This window comes from Ascaphus truei, chromosome 4, assembly GCF_040206685.1.
Source record: "Ascaphus truei isolate aAscTru1 chromosome 4, aAscTru1.hap1, whole genome shotgun sequence".
NCBI classification, from domain to species: domain Eukaryota; kingdom Metazoa; phylum Chordata; class Amphibia; order Anura; family Ascaphidae; genus Ascaphus; species Ascaphus truei.
Genome location: NC_134486.1, coordinates 316,669,235 through 316,693,676, shown reverse-complemented (window position 1 = coordinate 316,693,676; position 24,442 = coordinate 316,669,235). Strand labels below are relative to the sequence as shown.

At 43.6% G+C, this 24,442-nt stretch overlaps 1 protein-coding gene across 2 annotated transcripts; it reads right to left on the bottom strand.

The window, feature by feature from the left end:
- Nucleotides 1–1,662: 1,662 nt before the first annotated feature.
- PGM3 (phosphoglucomutase 3) lies at nucleotides 1,663–21,373 on the bottom strand. Of its 2 annotated transcripts, none has more exons than XM_075597936.1 (13): nucleotides 21,215–21,373; nucleotides 17,631–17,887; nucleotides 17,346–17,530; nucleotides 14,473–14,540; nucleotides 12,768–12,901; nucleotides 12,267–12,462; nucleotides 11,592–11,749; nucleotides 10,504–10,587; nucleotides 7,594–7,692; nucleotides 6,364–6,480; nucleotides 5,270–5,392; nucleotides 4,455–4,628; nucleotides 1,663–2,132 (listed from the first exon to the last, which is right to left on the bottom strand). In XM_075597936.1, exons 2-13 carry the CDS (start codon nucleotides 17,832–17,834, stop codon nucleotides 2,043–2,045), a joined length of 1,632 nt encoding a protein of 543 aa, XP_075454051.1. In that variant the 5' UTR covers nucleotides 17,835–17,887; nucleotides 21,215–21,373; the 3' UTR covers nucleotides 1,663–2,042. The 2 variants fall into 2 exon arrangements, with proteins under 2 accessions (XP_075454051.1, XP_075454050.1); XM_075597935.1 differs by having other exon boundaries at nucleotides 21,202–21,363.
- Between the last annotated feature and the right edge of the window lie 3,069 nt (nucleotides 21,374–24,442).

The following is a 24,442-nucleotide window of genomic DNA, read 5'->3' as shown; positions in this document are numbered from 1 at the left end:
CTATTCACAAACATTGAAATCTGTATCCTAATTAAGAATTTTGGTTGTTATGAAGCTGCTCTAGCACATAGCGCCACAACTTATAAACCGAAGGGAAGGGGGAATAGGACAGAACACTGCAGCTTCATGATTTGGAGCAGACCTCTACCTTACCATGGAGATCAGAACTTACTGGGAAGAGGATGGCCATGCTGACAATCAGAGTTCACAAGTAAACCGAGCTCAGGTGTGTGAGACCGGCGATCACATGCATGAGATCTGTGCAAGACCCCTCCTCTACTCTGCAGCAAGGGGTCTGTGCCTTCAGAGGAAGGAGTCTCTGCCAGAGACAGGGAAATGATAAGAGGGGGCAGGACGGTCTTAAATCTGACAAGATTTAGCTCATGTTGGAGCCCCAAATTGCATGGCATTTTAAAGGGCTTTGTGAAACTTTGATAAATTCCTCCCAAGGATGGGATGTCCCCCGACTACCAAAATTTACCTGAAGACAATATAATAAAGATCTTCAGATGCTTTTAGTTGCAGATTTAACACTGGTGGTTGTTTGGCCTGTGCATTTTTAGAAGGTGTGATGATGATGAGTTAGATCACATGAGCTATACAAACATTTTAAATGAAAAGCTTGAAAATGTTAATACCTATTAGGTCATCAGCTTATATTTTTGATATCTTCAATGTATCTGTATGAAAATCTCCCAAAATATAGGAAGGGTATGACTCCTTTATTTTCTATTCTTCCTTGTGGATTTAATGCAGGGGTGTGCCAAGTTTTTTGGCTGCACCACCCCCGTCTCTGTCCGTGCGCTCGCGCCCCAGCGTCAAATGACGGCAAGGGTCACCCCACCGCGTCATTTGACACCGCAAGCAGTAGCCAGCTGAATCCCGGTAAGTACAGGTTGCAGAGGCCTCGCTCGGTCCCCTGGCATTTAAATGCCTTGGGAAAGCATGCCACCCCCCTCCCCCCCCCCCCCCAAAAAAAAACAGCGCACTTGGTTTAATGCACTTCCCCTACTTGAGAATTTGCAATACCAATCCGTGTTGTACCTATGATAGCTACAGCTGGAACCGACTTTTCTCAGAACTTCAAAGAAGAAATAAAGCACATTTCTGTGTTTCCAGGCATGGTGGGCAGTCCATGTTTGAGGTGCTTGTGGCTTTTGTCCCCACTGGTCAGGTTATATCTGGACTTGCAATTGTAAAATGTTTGGCATATAGGGGGCAGAGAGGATAGAGAAGGGAAATAGCACCATATTTTGGAGAAAATACTTCCCAGAGAAGCTTCTCCTGCAGAGAACATGGAGAGATTCATAAAATTCTCCACAGCAGGTTTCTTTACTTTAAAAATTGCCAAACACGTGGAGAGATTGGTAAATTCGCCATGTTAAAATAGGGTGGTATGCAGGTAGCATAGATGCACTGCAACTCGCCATTCTGCCCTATATTATAGTGAGTTCAATCTAGCCAGAAAAACTTGGCAATTTTGAATCTCATCAGAAAAATTAGGTAACGCAGCTTTCTGCATACGACCATAACTTGCTCCAATTCTGTGGCTATTTTCTTGCCGTTTTCACATTAAATAACGTTCCTCTCTGCATAAGGCCCATAGTGTAGGAAAACTGGATATTTATTTTCACAATTCCACAGATACCACTACACGCAAACTACTTTTAAAGTTATTTTATAATATTCCATCATACATGCATTTCTTTACATGTAAATAAGGTACTTAAATCTACCCCACCCACAAATTGGTATACAGTAAATTAGTTGAGGTCCTTTTTACTATAAAGACATTTCATTGGCTATTTTTAAAAGGCACGGTTTTAGAAAACAAATATTGCTGCAGCATCACAGACGTATTACAGAGCATGACGCATTCAAAACATAGAAATATTCAGTAAACTATAGGTAAAAATCCTGTTCTACAATACTCTGCATTGGACCCATACATTTGTAGAAGTACAAATTTCAAGGATATAAAAAAAGACTTTCCTATTTTAAAATATTCTAAATTGTGTAGAGAAATATCAGGTGCCTTTTCTTCATTTTAATGGCTTCGGCTCATCGCCTACTCCTCCTGCCATGTGAAAGACCGCCAAGCTTACGTCATGTGCCAAAGCATCCGCATTCTCCTGCAAAATCAAAAACAAGACACTAATTCATTCCAGGCTGACAGCAACCCCTTCACTGCCAGAGGGACCAACAACGGATTGCAAATCTGCACTGTGGTGATGTCACATTTCAGTACTGTGACCATAAGTAGGGATGGTCCCCCCCACGCTGCTTTCTTTACCAGGAATGTACCGTAAGAGGTTCACTCAAATGAACATGAGGAAGATTGCGTCAAAGCATATGGAGTAGGGACCTATGTGAGCGCCTCAATTTAAGGATGCTTGGACTTTCGCTTTTAAAAAAAGGTCACTTAATTTTTTTTTTTAATTGATCTTAATGGCAAACTTGAATTATTTTTTAACACTCACACTTTTTATACCTGATAATCAATGACTTAGGTTGTCCAAACACCAATACTGTTTCATATGTAAATCGCTAGATCTTTATGCAGTTTTTGTACACACAATTATTACCACTGAACACAGATGTAACCAACGTTATAGCCCTGTCACCTTTTCATTCACACCAATTCAAAACACTGTCTGCTCCTCCCACTGGTGCATTGTGTATGCCCTGCTGCAGAGCGCCACGGCTTGCAACAACGGTGGCTACATCTGTATTTATCTCTGGAGAAATGTCACGTTTCCGTCAAAAAAGTGTTTTTGTACTCTAGTCTTCAAGGGCCCGATATTTTATACCTTCAAACGTTATGTGCAGTAATACTCTTGAATATGCAAAATAGTCATGCAAGGAAATGCTCAAAACCCCTGGCAGTCCTGCGAGAGGCAAGAAGGGACTCTCAAAGTGGGGCGCTTCAGAAGAGATGTGAGCTATATAGCCCATGCATTATAAGACCTATGAAAGCTTGTGCTCTCCAAGGGCAATAAGCAAGCGTCACTAACACAAAAAACTAAATTGGCATTAACCCATTTTCCATCTTGCATGCGGTAAAGCAGTAATAACACGTTAACGCAAATAAGGATTTAGTTAATGATGCATAAGCACTAATGTGATATTCTCTTGATTCTGATATCTGTAGATATCGGCTACCGCCAAAAAACAAACAGCAATTTTTTTTAAGAGGCAATCCAAGCAGCTTAAGAAAAAATATATTTGCAACACTTGATTACCTTTATTGAAAGCTCATTACCTAAGCTGCCGATCGATTGGTTCTCCTATGATCCTGTTTCCCAGAGTTCACTAAATGGCTGCCTTTCAGTTTCGAATCAATCCTTCAGTCAGTGTAACTTAGCAGCTACAATTTATTCTTATATAACTACGGTAACAGTATCTATTTTTACAGTTTGGAGCTCGTACAGCTGGGAATATTGGCAAAAAATGATCACAAACAGGAGTGTGTTATAAATATCTTGCACTGCCGAGGACTTGGACTAAAACCTGCTAGAGAAATCAAAAGATGCTCCGTATATTAAACTCATTAAAATGGCATTAAGTGTTGAATAAAAATTAAAAAAAATAAAAAAGGTAGTAAGTATTATCTAATACTACAGAACTGATTTATTAAAAAAATTAATAATAATAATAGCTTGGATTGCTCCTTTAACACCTATACCAGGCTGGTGTTGAGTCCATTGCCTATGGCAAACAGGGTAAACCATCCTCCCATCTCCCCAGGAGTTCTAACCACCCACCCGTGGCACCCAATTCCTTTAACCACCTCCCACCCACTCCCAGGATTTGCTTGAAGCTTTAATAGCCAAATTAAAGAAGGTGCCATCAGTCCTTCAGGGAGGTTTAAATCCCCAGCATCACGCGGGCCAATAAGAAGCTGCAACAGATGACATTATGGCATCCTATTGGCCCACGTGACACAGGAGATTTAAACCTCCCATTTTGTTTACCCTGGAGGGGACAGTACCGGTAGCACCTTACCCAGCAAGTATCCTCGGAAACAAGGGCGGGTCCCCCAGAGCTGAAACTAACGCATCTCAGCTTCCTACACCATTGGAGGGGGGGGTGAAATTGGGGTGAGTTTAAAAAAAAAAAATACAGAGTAGGGGGAACTGATCCTTTAACATAGTTTAGTGAATCTAGGGGCGCGCGTACGCAGTTTGAACTTACAAGTTAAACACATTATTAATGTTTCAAGTTATGGAAAGGCTGCTTGTAAACAGCGTTGGATTAATGCTTGTATAAAAAAAAATATATATATAATATATATAATATATATAAAAATATATAATCCAGTGTGAGAAAGGTAATAAATATTATGCGCATTGAAAAGTCTTTTACAGAATCTCCCTGTGCAAACATACTGTACATCTTCACCAGTAATATCCCCCGACAACTTCAGTTGCTGAAGATACCGTAGGTTTGTTCACCTGAGTGTCTGCTTCAGCATACACACGAACAACATCTTCAGTTCCTGAAGGCCGAACAAACGCTCTTGACTGACTATACTTCTTGACAAGGCCGTCGATTTTCTCCTGGAGCCCTGGCGGTTTAACAGTTCGCCTCTCAGCATCAGTAGTTTCAATTACTTTTCTGTCTGCAACCTACAGGACACAGGAGAGTCATAACAAAGATGTGCAGTGCAGGCCCATAAGGGGATAGCCAAAAATAAACACATTAAAAAAACATCTAATGTGAGGAATCTCACAAATACAATTCTGTAACAGTTTGAGTTACTGCTAAAGGCTTACTCTGAAGTGATTTATATAATTAATAGAAATAATAGCTTTTCACTAAAAGTGCAAGCAGTATGCACCTTGAAGATGGCTTGAGCTAGAAAAGCCTCTTGCCCGGGATGAGTGAAGCTGAAGGACCATGGCTGCTGCCGTACATCTTCTGAAACAGCTGTCACTCACCACTGTGCTACCTGAAGCTGCTCCTCACAAGGTCTTGCATAGTGCTATAAAGTACATTAAAAAGGCGCGACCTTGGGAAGCAGAACAGTGATGGACAGGCCTGCTTCTAAAGACATTCCACCGCAGCCTTTCCTGCACCGGCCCAAGCGATGAATGAGTGACCATCCGTGGTCCTGAAGACGGTCGTCAAAGGTGGACCGCATGCAATATTTTCACCATAACATCTTTTGCCATTCAGTTTAATATTTGCAAGTGTTTAAGGGTGTTTAGTGTTGCACATTCACATTGGTTAACATTTTTTTAAAATAGGGGTGTCTTTGTTCACTAACCTTAACTTTAAGTTGACGATTGGGAAGGTCAGTATAAATCGCATCCCACTGCTGCACTGTGAGCCCTTTAAGGGAAAGGATGGCTTCAATTACCAGCATGTCAGAAATGGCATCTCCCACTGTCTATAAAGACAAAGCAATTATTATTTCATTAAATTATCAACATACAAAAAAAAAAAAAAAAAAAAAAACACAGTATAAATTTGATCAAAGCTAAAAAGTATACAGGAATTGGACAAATGGTTGTTGGTAGGGCGGTTATCGAGTGATGTATTCTCTCCTCAGTGACTAGTGGGAGATATAACGCAGCGTTTAGTGTTTTTTTTAGTGGGATTGCTTTGCTTACATCCTCTTCTAGTGTCTGCTGTAAATGGGATATGAATTACAAGATGAAATTAGCCACGCCAGAAGTAGCTAGTGTAGGACTTCCCCCTTGGCTGCCAGAATTATTATAATTCATACATAACACGCCAACATATACCGCAGCGCAGTACAATGGGGTCGGAAGACAATAACAAAAAAAATATATCAATACATTAACATACATTGGTACAGTAGGTAAGGATGTCTTGTGGCAAACTGCTTAGCAAGGCACTTTGGGATACTCCAGCAGAAACCCAGAAAAATAACACTGTCGGTACTGCATTTTAGGCCCCTACAAACACTGAAGAGGTTCATACATGTACACAATTTTATAAACCACTAACCACTTTAACTAATAATTTTATTTTCACCCACGTCTCATTACCACCACAACAACATTGGGCATAATACGGAGATATACCTTTGTTGGCCATAGAAGTTGACTAATGTGTGTGAAGACAATGTCACAGAAAATTGTGCATCGATCCTACAGAACAGGGGTGCTCAACTTCAACACCTCCCAACTGGTCAGGTTTAAAGGATATCCCAGCTTCAGCACAGGTGGCTCAGTCACATGTGCTTAAGCAGATATCCTGAAAACCTGACCTGTTGGTGGGGGAGGGGGGGTCTTGAGGAATAAGGTTGAGCACCCCTGCTACAGAACATGAGACAGATTAATCCATATAGTGGTGCTGTTTGATGGGCAACCCTTTATACTATTGAATCTTTACCTGATTAATCAAATCAATAGTGTTTTGGAGCATTTGCGCAGCTTTCCTTCTTTCGTCACTAGCCTCCTCACGGGCCAGTTGTCTTATCTGCTCATCAGCTGTTTTGCTAAACAGTACCTGCAAAATACAGCAAGGTTTCAAATTAAAGTGTGGTCACTGCTACAAACTCCTACACATAGTCCAGCTATTTGCATCAACAAATGTAATGGTCACTGGGCTAAGCAGTTAACTACGGAAATGTACAAGAAAACATACCATGTGGCAAATAACATTACAGAGAGTCAGAGCTGTATGGGGTAGGGGAGTGTTGTTCAACAGGGGTTACTAGTCAGCTGAAAACAGAACCACTGCCCATGATGAAGCTCCTTTGTGGGAGCGAAACGTGCGTTGGTCATTTAGTATTAAATTAAGCTGACGCAGCAGACACCTACAGTACATGGGTCTGCAGTAGGGGTATCTGGGGGTTTCTTCCTGAGCTGTAGGGTTTAGCAAGCGGGATATTTAATTTAGTAAGTGCACAGTGTAGCTCCTGCCTACGCTATGGTACTCAATTATCACTTCATTTTGGCGCTGTAGCACTGCTAACTTTTTGGATTCTCCACCCTGCACATGGAATCCCCTTGCTTCTGTTTTCAGCTGACTGCTTGCTCAGCTGCTTTATTCCAACACTCAGACCTCTCTAGGGAATCCACTGTTCCATACTGTGCAGCGTTCTTATTACTAGGTGTGGAGTCAAATCATTATCAGTAGCTGTGACACCCTCTCTAATGTATTACTAATAGAGTGTTACTAGTAGTAATTTATGATTTTTTTATAATATTTGAACAATCCCTTAAATTAATACCAAGCCTTACTGCTACTACCCGCAGCTTTATAGTAACTCTCAGCTCATCTACCTCCTAAGTGTGGTATTGCTAGACACCTACTAAACGTTACTAAGCTCTTGTGTTGCTCAGCATTACCTCCCTACCAATTCTTTAGTTACTGTTCAGACTTACATACAGTGATAGAGATAGATATATAGATATACAGGTTTTAAGTTGTGATACGCAACAAATGAATTCTATTTAAGAGCATAACTCATATGCCCATTACTTTGTTCTCCAGTTATTGACAGTTTTGCACCCACTTTGATAGATGGAGATATATAGATAGAGATACACACACACACACACACACACACACACAGACATTGGTACATTACACATTAGTGGAAGACTTATTACTTACAGTTCCATGTCCATTTGCCTCAAAATAAACCCCAATATCAAACTCCTGAGCTTTGTGATGTAGGTGTTTTACACCGGTTTTTGTGCAGTACACAGGAACCTACGAGAAAGTCAGATAAGCAATATGACTCACATTTACTTCCAGAGAAAATACAGTATTCACTACAAGCGTTGTAATATGCTAATTTGCCCCTGCATGAAAATCATACATACAATTCAATGGTTGTTTCTATTTATGTGGTAATACAAAAAAACTATTGGATATCATTGTCTTTGTTTAAATTATTTTGTGTCTACGAGATGTCAGGAGAGATAAAGATGTTTCTAGAGAACAGATTCATTTAAATTTACATAGTAAGTGTATTTTAAAGTCAGTATTGTCTGTATTTAAGCAAAAATATATATATTCATGTAAATTTAAAAAAAAATTTAAATCAATCTTAAGAGCAAAGTGGTCCTATTACTGGCTAGAAGTCAACCAACTACTGCATCTATTTTTCAAGAATAGTAAAAAGCTCAAACAGCGTTGACATTCAGTAATTGTTACTGAGCCACAGGGCCGCTGACAGGAGGGGTGGGGGGGACAGACGGTACAGGTGTCACGGGCTGCCGGCCCCCGGCTCTCCATCAGCTGCCTGCAGGCCTCTTCCTGTCCGTCTCCCGCTGCACGACGGGCCTCTGACGTCAACGTGCCGGAAGCAAGCTTGGCCTAGCTTCCGGCGCGCGCCGGGGCTCCCACGCCAATGCCGACGTCGGAAGCTCGGCGTGGGATAGAGTGAGGGAGAAGCCTCCAGGCAGCTGATGGAGCCGGGGGCCGGCCCCAACTTGCAGCACGAGATAGAGATATCTATCTCTATCTGCTGGGGGTGCTGCAAGTTGGGGCCGGCCCCCGGCTCCATCAGCTACCTGTAGGCTTCTCCCTCACTCTATCCCACGCCGAGCTTCCGACGTCGGCATGGGAGCCCCGGAAGCGAGGCCAAGCTTGCTTGGACGTCAAAGGTCCGTCGCGCAGTTTTTTAAATTTATTTATATGTATTTATTTTTTTATATGTATTGGGAGGAGTGGGGGTATTTTTCAATATGTATTGGGCGGTGGGGTTTTTTTTTTTTTTTTTTTTAATTTTTAAATATGTATTCGGGGTGGGGTCTTTTTTATATCTATTTTATGGGTGTGGTTGAGTGAGTGGGTTAATTGACGCAAGGTGGGGGCGAGTGAGAGGAGAGGGGGCGAGGGAGGGAGTAAGAGTGAGACGCAGGGGGAGAAATACATGCGAGGCGGGAGGGGGGTGAGACGCAGGGGGAAAAATACATGGGAAGAGGGGGGGGGCAGTAGAGGGGCGTGAGGTGTGAAATGGGGATGGGTGGCTCGCAATGCCACCGACACGTGGGGGGGAGGGGCACCCCGAGTGCAACTCTAGTCTTGGGCCCCGTGAAATCTGTCAGCGGCCCTGCTGAGCCAACCCCACTTCAGAATAGAAGCCAAGGCCAAGCCTATAGTGCGGTCGTTGGCGACGGCGACACGGCGGGTGACGTCACCCGTCGCCACCGGCGAAAGATATGTTTCGCCGGGTGGCGGGGTCGTGGGATTCCCGCAATTTGATTTGTTCAAGGGCCGTCAAAAATCAAATTTTGCCGGCTTCAGATTTTCACGACAGCGACGACGCTCCGTCGCGTGCACTATAAGCGCACGCAGCGGCGGCAATGTATTTGTTTTCGGGGGACGTCGTATCGCCGGCACTACAAGCGCGGCCTAAGAATGGGTATCATCTATGACATTGATCTGGACAGTGCATGCTCTCAGTAGGGAGCTTAGCCCAGTAGCTGGAGAACACAGCTTGTGGCAGGTAATCCAAGTGCTCAAAATCTTGCTAAATGGAACTCAAAGTAAAACCATGTATGCTCACATAGAATGACAATGAGTGAAATAAACAGCAGCAAACAGGCATTCATACAACATTCAGATAAAAAGATTGCATTTTGTTATTCAAGAAACATTTTATTACCGTTGTTATTTGTGAACGCTGCCTTAATATTCACAAATAAGAGCAAAGTGGTATGTAAAAAAAATCCCTAAACCTAGTCTTGTTATATGTTACTGTGGTTGTTTATACAACTGAGACATGCATTTTTTTTTATTCAAGTGTGTAATAAACAGGACACCGTTGCGAACAAAGCTTCAGGATTTTCAGATTTACATAGAAACATTTTACAAGCGGCTGCCTGAACAATGACTTTCAGGGGAACAGAAAGTTCAGAAAGTCAGAACATTAATTTTCCAGACTACGATGGTGAAATATTTAGGATCATTGTGATAGTTGATTTCATCAAATTGTATCGGGGATTATTTTCTGTTAAAATCTTAGCTGTGACCCTCAGATATTGAAAACCATTCTTTAAAAAAAATAAAATAAAAAACGTGGACAATGAGATTTACATATCTCCAAAGAATAGGTGCCCTATAAAATATCACCTAAACAAACAAATATGCTAAATAATGAAGAAATGTCTTGTTTGGAATGTTTAAAGCATGAAATGACTACACTGTGATCAGTAATGTATTCATACAGAAGAGGGATGTGAATTCCTCAGGTGGGACTTAAACCAGCCTGGCACTCACTGCAGTCTGGCACAAAGTGCTTCATTACTGCAGTCCGGCACAAAGTGCTTCATTACTGCAGTCTGGCACAAAGTGCTTCATTACTGCAGTCCGGCACAAAGTGCTTCATTACTGCATTCCGGCACAAAGTGCTGCATTACTGCATTCCGGCACAAAGTGCTGCATTACTGCATTCCGGCAGATTATTGCCGGCAGGAAAAGCATTCTCATATAACCTGCTTTTCTGCACTGCCAGCTGTAGTGGATATTATTGCGGTGTAGAGGTGTGGAACAGGATTAATAAACGCCCATTACCTTCATGGTTTCTTCCAAATAGCGCGTAGAACTCCCATTTGCATACGCCGTTTGCACAACTGCCATTTGTAAATTTAAATTAACCTGCATAAGTCACACAGGAAGTAGTATTATTCATATTGCTCGTAAAAAACACTTTATATAAAATTAAACAAATGCAAAGAAGTTTCCCAGTTATATAATTATTTAACCATTGATAGGTTGCAATTTTTTTTATTTTTATATAGGCAGCAAAATAGATAATGAAGCACAGTGTCTGTGTGTGTACACACACACACACACACACACACACACACACAATATCAGAAGTTCCTGCCATTGCATGTGATAAGGACATGGTCATACATTTTAGGCCATATATAATGGCGTGTGAAACATTTGCAGACATGCCTTATACATTTCTTATTTACAACATTTCTCCAAAAACAGAAAACCATTGATGGATTTCACAACGCATTAGTACAGCCAATTCCCCATTTTTGGCATTTCACTTTTACACAATGGGAACTGGGGGGTCCCCCAAAGCTGATGCTCGCTATTCCTAGCTCTAGGGGCCCCTTCCTCATGAGTAGGGCCGGATGGAAGTTTGGCGGGCCCCGGTCCAGTGGGAATATGGCCGGGCCTCTTACCTTATCCAGAGCCGGCATCTCCTCTTGCTATGTTGCATTGTCATGGCGATGCAGCGTCACATGATAGCAGGAAGATATGCCGGCCCTTAGAGGCCCTGCGCTCTCCCCCAGCAATCACAGTTTAAATGTTGCGTTTAAGAGCGCGGTTCCAGGTCATGTCGCACTGATAACACCATCAAGCCGGCCCTGCTCCTGAGATATTTACCATTTTATGGACTAGCAAAATCAAAAGATGGCCACCGAGTTATCCAATAGGAAGCTTGCATTTCATGTTCTGAGGACTTTGCAGCTTCCTATTGGCCTGTGGGAGTGAAGCTTGGACTGCAGTCATTGATTTCTCAAAAGGGACACAAAAAAAAAAGGCACACCTGAACAGATTGTGGTTTAAGTAACAAAAAAATGAATATAAACAAAAATATAAATATAGAAGTTGCTTAGTTTATGTGAATGGTGCCTTACCTTCACTAAAAGTTCTTTGATGAAAGTGCTTATTAAAGTGGCGATTTTATCTCCGTCAAGCAGGTGAAAGCGACCGGCGCAGTCATTGTAGTAGTAAACAATCCGATCAGCGTCTCCATCAAAGGAGCAGCAACGCTCCCCGGCCTCCATTTCTATTCCTACAAAAAGGCAGGGAAACATGAATGTAGACTACAAAAATAATAATGGTTTAAATCATTTAAGAAAAAAAAAAAAAAACCAAAGATGTCAAGTAGAACTAATTGTTATTTAAAGTAGATTTTATTATAATATCCAATTAAGACATGTGTATGTGTGCGTGTATATGTGTGCGTGTATTCTAAAGCTGTGAATCTGGGCCTTAATATCTTATGAATAATATACTACTTATTTGATTATTATGTTTAGAAAATAATGTGTTAAATTGAAAATGTAGATCCTTGCCATGCAGCTAGCAGTCCATTATGAATTATAAATCCTAATGGAAATAGTTGACAAGAAGGAACAACAAACAACAACAACAAACAACAACAACAACAACAGAAACGGTAATGACAATTAAAAACAAAAAAACAAAAAAAAAAAAAAAAATCAAACACAGCAATTTCTAACATATCCTGCAAGCAGAGAATGGGGTGTAATGATCAAGAGCAGAGCTTGAAAGATCAGTGTCCTTACCCTCAGGAGGTTTCTGCTGAACTTTCACATAATCTGCTCCACAGACCTCGTTGAGTTTTCCTTTGGAGCCATCATTATAAAGCCGCACTGAGAGCGCTGACTGAAGATACTGCTCCATCTCCCGCAGCTTCAGGGCCCCAATGCCATTAGCGCCATCTACGTTCAGGCATTTGTGGTCATCGCTACAGCCATGAGCCTAAACACCACAGTGTAATGTTTACTTCTAGAACTTAAAGGCGAAATCCCACTTACAATTAACTCAGCTATATATCCATGTCATACAAAACACACACACACACACACACACACACTTTTGCAAATATAGAGTAAACATACAAAAACCAGCAGCATTTTTATTTACTTAATTGCTGTCGTTCTCAAGTCGTTGCTTTATGAACCCAGTTTGATCGATTAAAAAAATAAATAAATAAAAATGAAATAACATTGAATAAAGCACAGGTCAAATATTGTTTTCAACGTGTATTGTATGTAAGCTGCTACCTGCTTGGACAGTTCTTTAAACGCCCTGGACAGTTTCTTGTAGTATCCGACGACTGTTGTCTCTCCATATCTTCCCCCGGTATTACGACAACAGATGATATAATGCAGCTGCGGGGTAGTCACTAAACCATGGTCTTGAAACAAAATGAATATGATAGAATAATTTTTTTTTTTTAAAGTCTTGACTACAACGTCTTCAAAAAAAAAACAAACAAAAAAAAAAAGACTGACATTTGAATCCATTTTAAAAAAAAAAGACAATAAATCACACACACACACACACACACACGAAAAATTGTCAAGGAGCTTAGTGGGAAAAAAAAAAAAAAAGAATAAACCATAGTAATTTATTTTAGGTAACCTCTGAAGCGTAATTAGCCTGCTGGCCAACTCTCAGATTATTTGTGCGGCAGTACCCCTCCCTGAAAACATGTCCTAGATCCCAATAAATAAAAAATGAAGACTGCTCTCACATTTTTATGCTAAATCTTTGTAGACACCCCCCCATCCCCCAAACTGGGTACTACCAGTTAGTATAAGGGGTTAACAGCCTTAAATGGGTTAACTGTGTGGGATCACGCAGGTTACTCCCCTCCCCATTATGTGATGCCAGATGACTGTGCAGAAAGGGATTGTCACTACTTTGCATGGCTTGTGGCCAGTGATGTTACTATAGGGAGTTAGAAGGGTATATATAGCACCGCCCAATGTTCTAGAAACAGGTTCCTCAGAGATCAGACTGACATATCACTGCGAGTCCAGTATATAGGTTTGTGTGTATAGTTATGTGTATTAAGGATGTCCTGTCACCACGTATTGTTTTCACTTGTGGAACATGCCCTATATATAGTTAAGAGCCCATAGTAATGGTCCAAGATTATTCTCTAGCCAGAAGAGAAGTTGGCATGTGCTCAGCGGTGAGTTCTCAGAGTAGAAGCTTCAGAACATAAATCGGATCGGCCCCACCGGAAGGTCAACAGTAAACTCCCGATCCAACTAGTATAGACTAAGAATGCTGTGCACCGAAATAGCGTATCCCCCAATAAGGGTCCACCTGGGATGGGGCATTATTGAAGCTATGCAGGAGATTGCCAATCTATACAATACTAAGGGAAACAAGCATAAGTACCTCACCCAGCATAGGCTTGAGGGCTACCAGGGGAAGAAGCACAGAGTAAACATTATTTAACCCCAGTTAATGTACGAAGTGGAGTCTAGATCATGTGCCGAGCATTATTAATGTAGCTCCTGTTTGTACTATACATTATTCTATCTGCATATTCACACCCAGCCTACATGGATCCAGCACCCTGAACCGGTATGAGAGACTGAGCACAGCCATGTATATGTATTAAACTCGATGTTAACGCCTTTAGAGACTGGCAAAGAGGGTTCCATCTCCATGAAGAGTTTTCACATGTTGGTCAGTATTATAATAACATGTGAATATTCACTTCAGTAGCACACAACTACAAGGAATAGAAGCAAAGCATTTTGATGCATGTCAGGTTTGCTGCTAAAAAGGCAAACACATTGCGCTGCAATACAATGCATTGCTGGCTCTTCTGGCCCTTATTCTATAAACTGCGATACAAACAGGACGTCAATTGGAGCTTTCATTGCAGTACCACTGGACTGGCACGATCACAGCGTATTGGAAAAGGGACTGTCACTTCAACCTTAGTGAAATGTGTCCATCACCTACCATGGTACGTGGCTTCTAAAGCAGTTACTCCGTCAATCACCGCTTGGGAAAGGGTTTCACTGCTTGGTCTATGGATTAAACAAAAAAAAGCGTGTAAGTACTTACTGAAAACATGAATAAAAGTAAAATAAATATTCTTTCAACCTTGATCATTATTATAATAACAACACATCAATATTCGCTTCAGTAGCACACAACTGGAAGGAATAGAAGCAAAGCATTTTGATGCATGTCCGGTTTGCTGTGGGAACAAGTACTGTATGATCATTTTTAGAAAATTCCTAGAGATTAACTTTTTGTCATTTGCTTTGCTTCTGTGATTTCTATCGTAACTGCTTGCAGTCATTTTAATATATCCCTGGGAGACTGCTTTCTGGGGCTCAGTAACTAAGACACAGAAAATTAAAAAGAGATATTGTAACTTATATCCAATCTATAATTTAACTTCAACAGAGGAATCAAATTAACATCTCTTAGGTATGTCCGAGTTGATTAGGCACAACCCCTCCTTTAAATACGGTAACAAAATCATGACATCAATCATCAAGTCAGTCTGTATTGGCTGTGTAACATTTTAAGTGTCACATATGAAGGGTCTGAAGTTAAAATTAGAGTTACATTGGAGGTGAAGACTACAAGAGGAAAATACACTTCGCTACCAACTCTTCAACGGTGAGAACTTGGCTTTCAAAATGTTCTGAGAATTTTTACTAAATCTACAAATTACCATTCTAAGATACTGTGTAATCTTCAGTGCTACACAGCCCCCCCCAGGCCTGATTTACCTTCTACTCCTCATGCGCCAATACCTGGGAACTGCCATACCTTCCCTTCCTTGCTCCCTACATCTCATTATGCCTCCCTATTGCTTTTCCCGTTTACCATTTTCACACTCCTTATTCTATTCTTCTCGCCAACGTCCCCACTCCCCTCCTCCTCCCATCCACATTTCATCTCTCCTTCCCTCCACCTATGCATGTGCCCATATACCACACCACTAGTTACACACCTCTTTCCCAACAACTTCTACACACCTCAATAAAAAGCACCCCCACAAATCATTGTCACTTCCTCTCCACTCGTTTTTACTGCTGGGGATCACTCTGAATCATGGACCCAGCCATATAAACACCTGCTCTCGCCCACGCCTCCTTCTCCGCTAATGGTGTTAACCCATCTAATTTTATAACAACCAACCTTAAAACTCACACCTTAAATGAAGCATCCCAATAGCCTGAAGTCATGGCTACTGTCCCACACCCACTGTCACGCCTACCAACCATTGTAGCCAAAGCTCTGCCATCTACTGCACTTATTCCCTCACCTACTGTCTCTTTAAAGTTTCCCAACATGCTAATTAGATTGTAAGCTCTCCAGGGCAGGGATTTCCTTACCCATTGTCTGACTTTGCTGTGCTTATTGCATTACAATTCCCTGTATGGTCTTTCTAAAGTGCTGAGTAACTCAGTGAGATATAGCTAGATATATATTTAAAAACAGGCAAGACTCCAGCATATATTTTTCTTTATTATTAATATATTTCTATTCTGAGTGGAAAAGCACCAATTTTGTTTTGAAAAGAAACCCAATCACATTGTTTATGTAAAAAAGGGATATATTTTGAGAAAGTGATTGTGATAAAGAAATAACGGAGTGCTGTACCAATGCCAAGGTCTGATCATGTCTTTAGAAATAATATCATGCAAAAAGGATGGTTGTAGACCAAAGCCAAACACATTTATTTACTACAGGACACACCACTGCTAGAAGTAAGTCCTGTAATAAATAATTGTGTGTTTGACTTTCCCGTGATGTGCTATTTTTGCATTACGCACATTGCTGCCAAATTAACCAGCAAAGCAGTGCTCTGGCAGCAAAGGTATGGAACATTGTTGCAGAGATAAAGCCTCTGAGAATGGAGTTTATAAATGTACTGTATAATTTGTCTACAAAATGTATCACCACAGTTTTACTAAACCATTCATATGAACTATTCCTGGGTGTGATCTATTAAGTTAGGTAACAAGGCCCATATTCAAGTGAAATGGACCATAAAGGTGCCTTACTGAGCCGGGAGGAGTCTTACAGCATAGACCACTTAGTAAATATGGGCCCACAGCTCCTGCAGTCCCGTTTGTATTGATACTAATAAATAAAAAAAAAGTAGTATATCTGTTTGACTTTGGACTATAAGACCCCCAAAAGAGAGACTGTAGTAGGATTAAACTGTGCAAGCATGAATCAGCAAGGGATGGGTTAAAGTTTGAATGCAGAATAGGGTTAGTTTTAATTAGGTCAGCAAGATTATCTTAACAAGATACAGACAAATACAACTGCAGGGAACTTGGAAGAATTGAATAAATTCTAGAGACAATTGACCTTCCCAGAAGATAAAACTTTTGTAACTGGATTACCTGGATAACCCCAAATCTGCTAAAACACCTCAAAGACCACCCATCCCCTTACACTAAGCCAGACAGGAGATAACAGGACAATGCTGACAAGAAGATACAGCTAGGGCGGGGGAAAATAGAGTATGCATGAGTAAGAATGAAGTCCATACTGTTTTCGGCAAATATATTTATCAGTGCCTGGGGAGAGATCATCTGTCCACTGTGCTATTATTCTAATTGTGTGTGGTGCTCTTAAACAAAATGTACTTTGAGAAACGTCTCTGTGTTAAACTCACCTTTCTTCACAACCAAAGAAATACAATCCATTAGTATAGAATACTATGTTTTAGGTATAAGATTTAGGTTCAGAGAATAATCTACTAAAATGCCCCTCAAGTAAAAAGAAGTGGTAACAAGAAAGAGGCTATTACACATAAGAAAAACACTGCCCAATCTTTAAGAGCATATTTTTCGGCTTACCTAGTATCTCTTCCAATAGCCACGAAAGCCTCTTCTTGCATATTTATAGATTCCTGTTGGATTATGTCAGTCACCACCGACTGCAATTCGTGCTCCTCTGCATTGGCAAGGAGAGTTGCGTACACTTCCCACGCCTGCGCCAGCATCTCCCCCATGGGATCAACTAGTTTTACGCCATTATCTTCCTGTAAAGGTAATATCAACACAATTAATAGTCTGCCGGATAGAGAATAGGATTAAAATAAAAAAATAGAAATCTCAGATGGTAAAAGCTATAGCAATTACCTCAGGGTTGTGAGAAGCGGTGACAACAACTCCAATAGCAGATTGTGTCTTTTTGGATCTCAGCACTGCTAGCAAACCCATGCGATACATAACGTGATCCAGGTCTTCTGCTTTGGTCCGAAATCCAGCTGTGCCATATTGAAGAATAAGGCCAGCTGGCTTAGCATGCCGAGAGGAAGACTTCAGTACTGCTTCCAAATACATCCCGACTTGGGAAAAGATATCACTGATGGGCGTCAGACAAGTGTGCGCAATTTCTGAAACACACAATGCGAGTCAAATAAGGCACCGTTCTAACTTATTGGAGACATATTGGTCCTAGCGAAGTGAAGATGTTTTATGGGGTGATACTCTACTGGATACCAGAACAATATCAGAAAGAAAAAGTAGATTTAGTCTAAACGTCAAAAATATCTGAGAAGTCTCCTTGTAAGCGGTCATGCAATGTATGAATAAAGCGAGAAGATCAGCACACAGACATTGTACATCAAATACCTGTACTAATGTACTGAAAGTGATGTAAAGGTTTAAGTAACCTTATGGGACAGGGGCGGGCAACTCCAGTCCTCAAGGGCCACCTACAGGTCAGGATTTAAGGATAACCCTGCTTGAGCTCAGGTGGCCCAATCAATGACTGAGCCACCTGTGCTGAAGCAGGAATATCCTAAAAAACAGTCCTCAAGGGCCACAAACAGTTGAGGAGTTGGCCGCCCCTGTTATAGAGCAAAAATATTCTTTCAACTTGGTCTGTGAGCGCAATCCGGGCTTGGAGTGTTCCTTAGGATTGTTTTATAGTTCTTGCTGCTGCGCGGCCGGGCGACCAGCCTTGCACGTGGCGTGCGCATTTAGTTTGTAGGCTGCAAGCGGTGACGCGCGGTTAGGGGGCGTGACTGACGTCACAGCGTTAGGCCGCGCTGTGATTGGTTTGCGGCGCGGCAGCAGCGCGAAAATAAAATTTTATTGTAATTTGTCTGGTCTGCCGCGCCACCGCTTACGGCCGTGAGCGCGCGTCCCAAGTATACAAACGTCTGGCTAACGCAGGCAATTATAATTGACGCGCACGCACTACATTACAGGCCTTAGGCTGGGGCCGTGGTGACCGTGGTGACCGTGGTGACCGGTCAGAGAGACCGTGCGGAGACCGTGCGGAGGCTGGTCAAAGAGCGGGCGCTTACCTGGCCATGGTGGATGGGCCATAGGGGGTGTGCTTAGGGGTGTCACGGAGCTGGTTCGCCCTCATTGGGCGAACCGCTCACGTGACTGCCTGTCGCGCCAATAAATTAGTTTGAACTGCTTTCTTGCGCAACGCATGCCGCCTCCACGGAAACACTGCCTTAAGGCAGTCTGATCGTCAGTGTGCGGACGCGTCTGCGGTACCATGGCCCCAGCCTAAGGCTGTGTCCATGGTTAGTGATGCCGGGCGGAGGCGCGCTGAGGCTGAGGGAAAGCGGGTGCTTTCCCTGGCCTTAGACCGCGCGCCGTCCAGGGGCGTGTCGGGGGGCTGGGCCAGTGACGTCACGGAGCTGGTTCGCCCTCATTGGGCGAACCACTCACGTGACCGGCCCTGCACTCCCATGAGCGCGGAAAATTTAAATGTTGCTAAGACGTACGCTTCCACACGCTTGCGGATGCGTAAGCGAGCCCCTGCTAAAACCGCTCTCATTGCGGCTGCAGGGGCTCAGTGCCGAGCGTAAGCGCGCCTCAGCACATGTCCGAGGCCTTAGGCTGGGGCCATAGAGGGGGTAGCAGGACTGAGGCTCGCCTGCTGAAATCTGCGCGATTTCATGCCCATGCAGGCGAGCCAGCGGGCGCGATCGGGAGGCGGGGGGAGACTGAGGGAGGCGGGGCAGTGATGTCGCTGGGCCAATCGCCCGCGACGGACCGACGTCAACGACGTCGTGACATTGACGCTGCTCCGCGCTGATTGGATGTTTTCAGCTGACAACGCTCTGAAAAACAGTTTGGCTGTCGACTGAAAAATCCAGCGCCTCAGCACGCCTGCGGACACTCGCGTGAGCCCCCTCTAAAGACATCCTCATGGAGGATGCAGGGGCTCAGCGCGGAGCGTCCGCACGGCTCAGCACGGACGTGCCTTCTATGGACTCAGCCTTAGACTGTCTGCTACTGACAGGGCCGGTTTAACCACTAAGCAAACTGGTCGCCTAGAGCGGCAAAACATGTGCCAGATCCGCAGAGGACACCCTCGGACAGGCCTCCCTTACAAGGCTGCAGGTAAGCACATTCTGCATCAAGCCCATGTGCTGCAATGCACTGTACATAATATGATCATATACAAGGAGGAGTTATGAAGAGAAGTCAAGGGGCGACTTTCTATAGGAGAGGGGGCAAAACTGGGTTAAAACCAGGAAATGTTTAGAGCCACAAATGAAAGGAAAATGAATATTGTGACTATGCTAACTAAACAGTTGGACTGCTTTCGAGTCCAATGCGAAATCACTGTGATAACATGCTCAGGAAATGGGAATGCTTTTTGTTCCAGTTTTGCAGCCCAGAGCTGCTTAATGTTGCAGCATTACAAAAGTTTAAAGTGTAAACAGCAGAATTGTTCTTATTCAAACATACAATGCATCTTTTGTTTTTTTCTTTTTATTCAACACAAATAAAAGGACCTCTTGATTTATTAATTTATTTATTTTGGTCGTGTCACTTATTTATTTTTAATAAGTGTAATGAGCTCAGCTCCTTTTTAAACTTCTAACAACAAGTGTGTCACACTATTCCGAAGACTGGTTTGAAGAGATTAGGCTCTAGCATTAGCACTACTTTATTAAGCACACTTCGATAATTGGCTAAACAGTAATGGAGTTCGTAATCTGCAGTTAATTTATATTCTTTCCTACTGTATGTCAGGACTGCGAGTGCAAAAATGTGCCCTGGGTAATAGGAAAGAACTTCCTTTAATACGTTTCATTGGTGCTATAATATGTAATGGTGTCACTCCCTGGCAGACATGGATATTCAGCACCACTGGCTTTATAATAATAATAGTAATAATAATGCATTTTATTCGACGTAGAGTCACTTACTAAAATCTGAACTGCACAGCTAAAATGTCACAAAAAAAAACCTAAATCTTATTTCATTAAAGCTGAACACTTTTGCTCCAATCGCCTTAATAATAACGCATATCTGTATCTGACAGTGTGCAAAGGATCTGTGAAGCTACCAAACAAGTCTTACATCTGTTCAACTATATATGCCCATAGCCCTCATTGTGGCTCTGTGGTTACACCAGATTCCCTGGAAGAAAAAAGGATTCCCCCCGCTAGACAGGACCCAGCCCCTACCTGCTATTCCCCCCGCTAGACAGGACCCAGCAGCCTGCCCCTACCTGCTATTCCCCCCGCTAGACAGGACCCATCAGCCTGCCCCTACCTGCTATTCCCCCCGCTAGACAGGACCCATCAGCCTGCCCCTACCTGCTATTCCCCCCGCTAGACAGGACCCAGCAGCCTGCCCCTACCTGCTATTCCCCCCGCTAGACAGGACCCAGCAGCCTGCCCTACCTGCTATTCCCCCCGCTAGACAGGACCCAGCAGCCTGCCCCTACCTGCTATTCATACCGGGTCTGTGTGGTGACGTGCCTCCGATGACGCGGCTCGGATAGAAGAGTGATTGTGATACTGACAGAAGCCTCGGTGACGGGGGTTCCTGTGACGCGTCTCTCTTGGAACGAGCGACTCCTACTGTACACTGCTTCCTGGAGCCGCCCAGCGCTTGTGTCGTGTTGGAAAGGGGCTGTGGCCACAAGAGCCAATCAGAACTGTGTTGGGAATAGGAGGCGCACTGTACAGGATGAGCAGTGTGTTTCCTGGGTTATTAAAGGGACAGTCCTGCCTCGCGGGGTCCACGTATCCATGTAACCGGCTGCCTTGGAAATATCCAAACACCCTGCAAGTAACCGTTTTACATATGTGTACTTTGTGAAAAACCAATTCATTGCGTTGCACTGGATTTCTACACACCAACTATATATGTTTATCTGTTTATCTAATAATGATTACTGCAATGCTTCATAATTACTTTACAAACAATGAACAGAGAATAATGTACCTGTGGCTTCAGTATTGCAAACAGTTCTAGCACCAAAACGGCATTAGATAAAGATTGTGTAAATATAAAAAAATAAAAATGTTTTATTTACCATGGACATATTAAACGTTTAAATTATTTTCAAATACTTAGTAGTTTAGTATTAGGTAGTACCTTTTTTATTCAGACTAAAAATTAATATTATAAGACATGCTCCATGATAAACCTGAGGAAGAGACGGATGAGTAGCTGAGTTGATGCTTTTCTTCCATGTAGTAACAAAGGAGGGAGTAGGGGATATGATACCTTTTATTGGAGCAACTAGTAGTTGAAATGTTACAAGCTTTCGAACCTCTCAAGGTCTTTCATCTCGTATGGCAGAAATACAGAGACACAATATTATATACATAGTGTGTGGGAGGGATATCTGGTTGAAATGGATGTTGACATGGGAAATAAGATAAGGTAGCCTAGTATGAAAATTAACAGCAGGGACATAAAAGGCTTTACTCTATTGAAATGTAAATGCATCCCAGACAGGAGACGTGAGAGGTGGAGTAGAATGGGACAACAAAGAACAAAGTAATGTGATTATCAATATATAAACCAACTACAACCATTACAATGGCTGCTTATCTATATAAAGAATGTTACCAGGGAATAGTGTCTGTATGTATGATATATATGTATATGTAACACCCTTTGCCTATCCTTATGAGAAATAGTGGTAATTACGGTACTAGTGCTACCTGTTTGAGTTACAGAAGGCCTGAGCCTCCGCTCATGGGGAGCCTGGGGTGACTGTGTGTTCTCTCTCTCTCTCTCTAGTGCAGCGCCTCCACCTATGAGGATCCAGGATAGCGGGATGGCTCCTCATAGGAATGCGTATACATTTATGGTATACCCCAATAATACAACACAGCAGGATTATATAATAACTCCTTTAATTCTGTGGTCCCACAGTAGGCCCGAACATTACCCACAGTCACAATAACACAATAATAACAATAGAAACACCCTGGGGTAGCTAGCCCCAATGATACCTAGGGTGCTTGGCACCTATACCCTGGTGTTCAGCAAACAACCCTTCCCAATATGTGTGTGAGGGCAGCGCTACCCTCCCCCTTGCATTGGTGCACAGCTACCTTCCTGGTTGTGGCCAAACCAGGGAGTACTCCAGACAAACTGCAGTCAGCGACGGGGTCCCACAGAGCGGGGTCTCCGACAGCAGCCCCTCACACCCAGATGCTGCACGAGACTACTGCTGCTGAAAAACTCCTCTGCTGCTTGCATCCTGCTCCGCTGTGATCCCTCACTACTGGGAGATCCCTAATGATATGGCCAGCCCTGCACACTTCATTACAGTGAGGGGACTTCCTGGGGTCTAGGGGGGTATATCTTAGGCATAGTCCAGGAGCTTGCCTGCTCCCCGGACACTACCTAACTCCTGCAGGCTCCAGTTCAACTGACCCTAATGGTCCTCTGTCCCGCGGTGGAGATTCTCTTCTTAGAACCTTCCGGTGGCACCAACCCCAAGATGGCCACCTCATCACACATCGCAATAGGCTGAATGGCTGCGCCAACCACAACATGGCAGACACAAATTTGCTGCTGCTTCTTCTGAGCAACGGAGTTAACAGAGCTAACGGAGCTAACCTTCCCCTTTCTGGAGGTAAGAAGGGGGATCCCTGCTACATACACACACACACACATACACATTATATATATATATATATATATATATATATATATATATATATACAGTGCTCGACAAATAATAATAACCACTAGCCCATGGCGAGTGGATTTAGGCCGCTGGCGAGCCGTGCTGCAGCTCTATCAATTACCCTGCTCGCGCCAAAATTTTGAATTTTTTTTTTTTTTTTAATAAATAAATAATGCATCTCCCTGATTTGTCTGACGCGGGGAAGAGGGCCGGCTGGCAGCTCTGGGTCAGCCTCTCTCTCCCCCCTCCCCTGCCCCCGATCGCTGCCAGGGGCTCTGACTTCTGTCCCCATGGATGCAGCCGGTGGGGGCACGCGCGCTAGCAAAGTTAGCTGCTAGATCCAGCCCGTCCCCTTCCGGCCACGTTTCCCATCGGGGAGGATGTCCCCCGCATGCCCCCGCATGCCCCCACATACTCAATTTCCCCCCCTATGCCCCCGCAGGCCCCTCGATGTTCCCCGCAGGCCCCCCAATGTCACCCGCAGACCTCGATGTTCCCGCAGGCCCCCCAATGTCACCCGCAGACCTCGAAGTTCCCGCAGGCCCCCCAATGTCACCCGCAGACCTCGATGTTCCCGCAGGCCCCCCAATGTCACCCGCAGACCTCGATGTCGCCCGCAGGCCCCAGATACCCACCTTCCTCTGGTGAGTGGGACTCCCGGCTCCGCTTCTTGTAGTGTCTGTGTGTGTGTGTGTGTGTGTGTTCGTTCCGTTCCTTGTAGTGTGTGTGTGTGTGTGTGTGTGTGTGTGTGTGTGTGTGTGTGTGTGTGTGTGTTAGTGAGCTGGGGCTGCAATTCCACGGGAGGCTGATCAGGTACCGGGGGAAGGGGGGACGCTCACGCACACTCACACCATCCCCTGCAGAGCTGGGGCCGCTATTCCGGGAGGCTGCAGTGGGCCGGGCCCGAACAGGTACCAGGGGGGGGGGGGACTCACACTACCCACTACCCACTGCAGAGCTGGAGCGGGAGGCTGCGGTGGACCGGCGCCGCCAGCGCCATGTCGGGCTGCCGGGTCCCAGATCTATTCCCCCC